This window comes from Carlito syrichta, unplaced genomic scaffold (genome assembly GCF_000164805.1).
Source record: "Carlito syrichta isolate Samal-C Ts95f unplaced genomic scaffold, Tarsius_syrichta-2.0.1 Scaffold130655, whole genome shotgun sequence".
Taxonomy (NCBI): Eukaryota; Metazoa; Chordata; class Mammalia; order Primates; family Tarsiidae; genus Carlito; species Carlito syrichta.
Window position 1 is genome coordinate 49,268 of NW_007074751.1, and position 2,829 is coordinate 52,096.

General features: G+C 58.5%; 2 protein-coding genes across 2 annotated transcripts in view; one reads left to right on the forward strand and one right to left on the reverse strand.

The window, feature by feature from the left end:
* Window positions 1–178, forward strand: part of GFY (golgi associated olfactory signaling regulator) — a 3,591-nt gene extending 3,413 nt beyond the window's left edge. Inside the window, exon 3 of the mRNA XM_008049178.1 lies at window positions 141–178. Within this exon, the coding sequence (XP_008047369.1) occupies window positions 141–178 (38 nt within the window). The remainder of the gene's footprint in view (window positions 1–140) is intronic.
* A 296-nt stretch (window positions 179–474) lies between these two features.
* The window catches only part of SLC17A7 (solute carrier family 17 member 7), a gene marked incomplete at its 5' end in the record, with an annotated part of 13,073 nt that continues 10,718 nt past the window's right edge, over window positions 475–2,829 (reverse strand). The window contains 3 exons of the mRNA XM_021708102.1: window positions 475–1,870; window positions 2,372–2,499; window positions 2,673–2,820. Coding sequence (XP_021563777.1) covers window positions 1,577–1,870; window positions 2,372–2,499; window positions 2,673–2,820 — 570 coding nt within the window. The remainder of the gene's footprint in view (window positions 1,871–2,371; window positions 2,500–2,672; window positions 2,821–2,829) is intronic.

The window sequence follows — 2,829 nt, forward strand, 5'->3', positions numbered from 1 at the left end:
CCAGCGCCTGGAGGCGCTGTCCCCGGCCACACTCCCCGACAACTTCTCGTGAGCCTCGCCCGAGCTTCTCCAGCTCTGCCCATCCCCAGAGGGAGGGAGGACTCAGGGGTCCTGCCCTCTTGGCGTGCTTTGCTGCACAGCGGTTAGAGTGTCCGACACCGAGATCCGTTCGCTGTGATCGGAGAACATGGTCTGGGCCGAATAAATCACGTGTTTCCACGGCTAAACACCTCGGGTTTGAGTCCCGGGGCAAGAGGGGGCTGGAGTCTGAGACTGCTGGAACTGAGGGAGAGGAGGGCCGGGGTGTGGTCCTTTGGGGTCTAGGGAGGAAGGGGTAAGAGGCTGAGTCTGAGGGGGGAGGGAACCGAGGATCTGGGACTCCTGGCCTGAGGGGCTGGAGCCTGGACTCTGGGGTCTGAGGGAGGAGGGGCTGGGGCCTGGGCTCCTGTGACCCCTCACAGCGAGACAACTGAGTCTGTACACCAAAGCATTTTATTGGGAGTGGGGCAGGGCAGGATTTACAGTCACAGAGACAGAGACACAAAGACACAACCCTGCCCCGGGAAAAAAACACCGCTCTCCCCCAGCCCCGTTCCCTTTTTTGGGATTCTGTGACTTCTCCTATATATATCCCCCAAATTCTAAGCTGAAAGAGGGGTGTCTGAGAGGGGAAGGATCCCAGATTTTGAGTCATTTAGCCCCTGAGGGACACAACAAATGGCCACTGAGAAACTGAGGGTAGTTTGAAACTACCCAGGAGAATAAAGTGCAAGGAATTGGGGGGAAGGGCGCATCTTGAAACCACCATGGGGAAGTTCAATGGTGGTGGCTTCAAATCATTGAGTTAATGGACTTGAGCATCCACTATTTAAACCTGAAAACCATGTCAGAAAAAGTGCATGGGGGTGGAGAGAGGCATCTTGTTAAAACTGCCATTTTGGTTATTTCCCTAGACGTTCTGCTAAGCTAGGGAGGCCTTGGGGAATTGTTCAGCAGAATTTGCCGGAAGGGAAGAGGTTAGTTGGGAAGGGGGGGACTTGAAACCGCCATTTTCCCTCCGAAACGCTGGTGAGAATCAATCCCTGGAATGGCGGGGATGAGTGGCTGGTTAAACCAACCTGGGAAATGCAGACTAGATGGGGAGGATTTGAAACCATGAACTTTTCTGAAAGGGGAGAGGGGCTGAGGAATCTCAGGGGTTAGCCTGAGAGCCCCTGGGGATAAAGGAAAGGAGGGGGGGGGTGCCTCAAAACCACAAGAGAGAGTAAGAGGTCGAACGGTCCATTCAAACAAAGCCCTGAAAGGAGAGATTTGAAACCACTGAGGCAGAACGAGTGAAGAAGGGAACCTGTAAGGGAATCTGTGGGTATCCTTGAAACTGCCAGTCTGCAGCTCCACTACCCCTGAAAGGCAATTGGGAAGGAAAGAGGATTTGACAGCAACTGGGAACGAGGGAGAGTACTCGCTGGGCCTGAGGTAGGACAGAGAGGAGCCGGAGCTCCTTGACACTGTCGCTCAGGCCAGAGACGTGTGGAGCGGAGGTCCTGGAAACTGCCATTCAGTGGGAGGCACACGGTCAGTAGTCCCGGACAGGGGGTGGGGGTCTCGGGGGCTGAACTGTGCTGTGCGTGGCCCCATAGGAGGGAGGAGGCGCAGGGGGTGCCCCGGGGGGCTCAGCCTCATCCTCCATGTCGCTTTCATCACTGCCCGCCAGCTGGTCATGGCCGACAAAGCCACACTTCTCTTCGCTCATTTCCTCAGGCTCTGCCCACGGCTGCTTCTCTCCGGAAGCGAAGACCCCGTAGAAGATGACGCCTCCGTAGTGCACCAGGGACGCAATTAGGAACACGTACTGCCACTCCTCCCGAGTCTGTTGGGGGGACAACAGGGATAACCTCAAAGCGGAGAAACCGGATGGGGACAGGATAGGGAGTGGAGGCCCAGAGGAGGGAGGGAGGGGAGGACAGGGGGGCAGAGACCCCAGAGAGGGCAGGGATGGTGCCCCAGGGAGGGGGACACCACGTGGTCAGGAAGGCCTCAAGCACACTTTTTTGGTTTGTGTTTTCGAGTCAGGGTCTCACTCTATCACCCAGTTCGAGTGTGGTGGCTACCGCAGCCTCAGCCTCCTTGGCTCGGGTGATCCTTCTGCCTCAGCTGGGACTGCAGGTGTGTGCCACCACGCCCAGCTAATTTTGTGCTGTTTTTGTAGGGACGAGGTCTCACTGTGTTGCCCAGGCTGGTCTCGAACTCCTGGGCTTAAGTGATCCTCTCGTCTCGGCCTCCCAAATTGTTGGGATTACAGGCGTGAGCCACCACGGCCGGCCCCAAGCACACGTTTGGAAGGCGAGTGGGTCGGGGCGGGTGCGCCAACCTTGTGCTTAGTCATGGCGCCCACGATGATGGGACACACCATGCCCGACAACGTGCCCACGCCGTTGGAGATGCCCATGAGGATGCTGGCGTAGCGGGGAGCGATGTCCAGGTGGTTCACGTTGAACCCTGCAGAGAGGCCAGAGGGCGTCACGCCCGAATCTCACTCGAGTGACTCTCCACGGGACGTTCCCGACCCCACCGCCGTCCCCGCCCCCTCACTTCAGTCCACCTCTTCTAAGCCAGGAAGTTCCCTGCAGAGCTGACCAGAGTCCCCCCAGCTGGGGATCCGCGGTTCTCACCAGAGATGGCGAAGCCGCTGAAGCCCACGGCTAGGACCAGGAAGGAGATGGCCACGCCCTTGGAGTGCGAGTAGCCGACCACCAGCAGCAGCGTGGCTTCCATGCCAAAGCCTAGGAGGGCCGGTTCCCCGAGTGTCGGCGGACGCCGCCCGCCCCG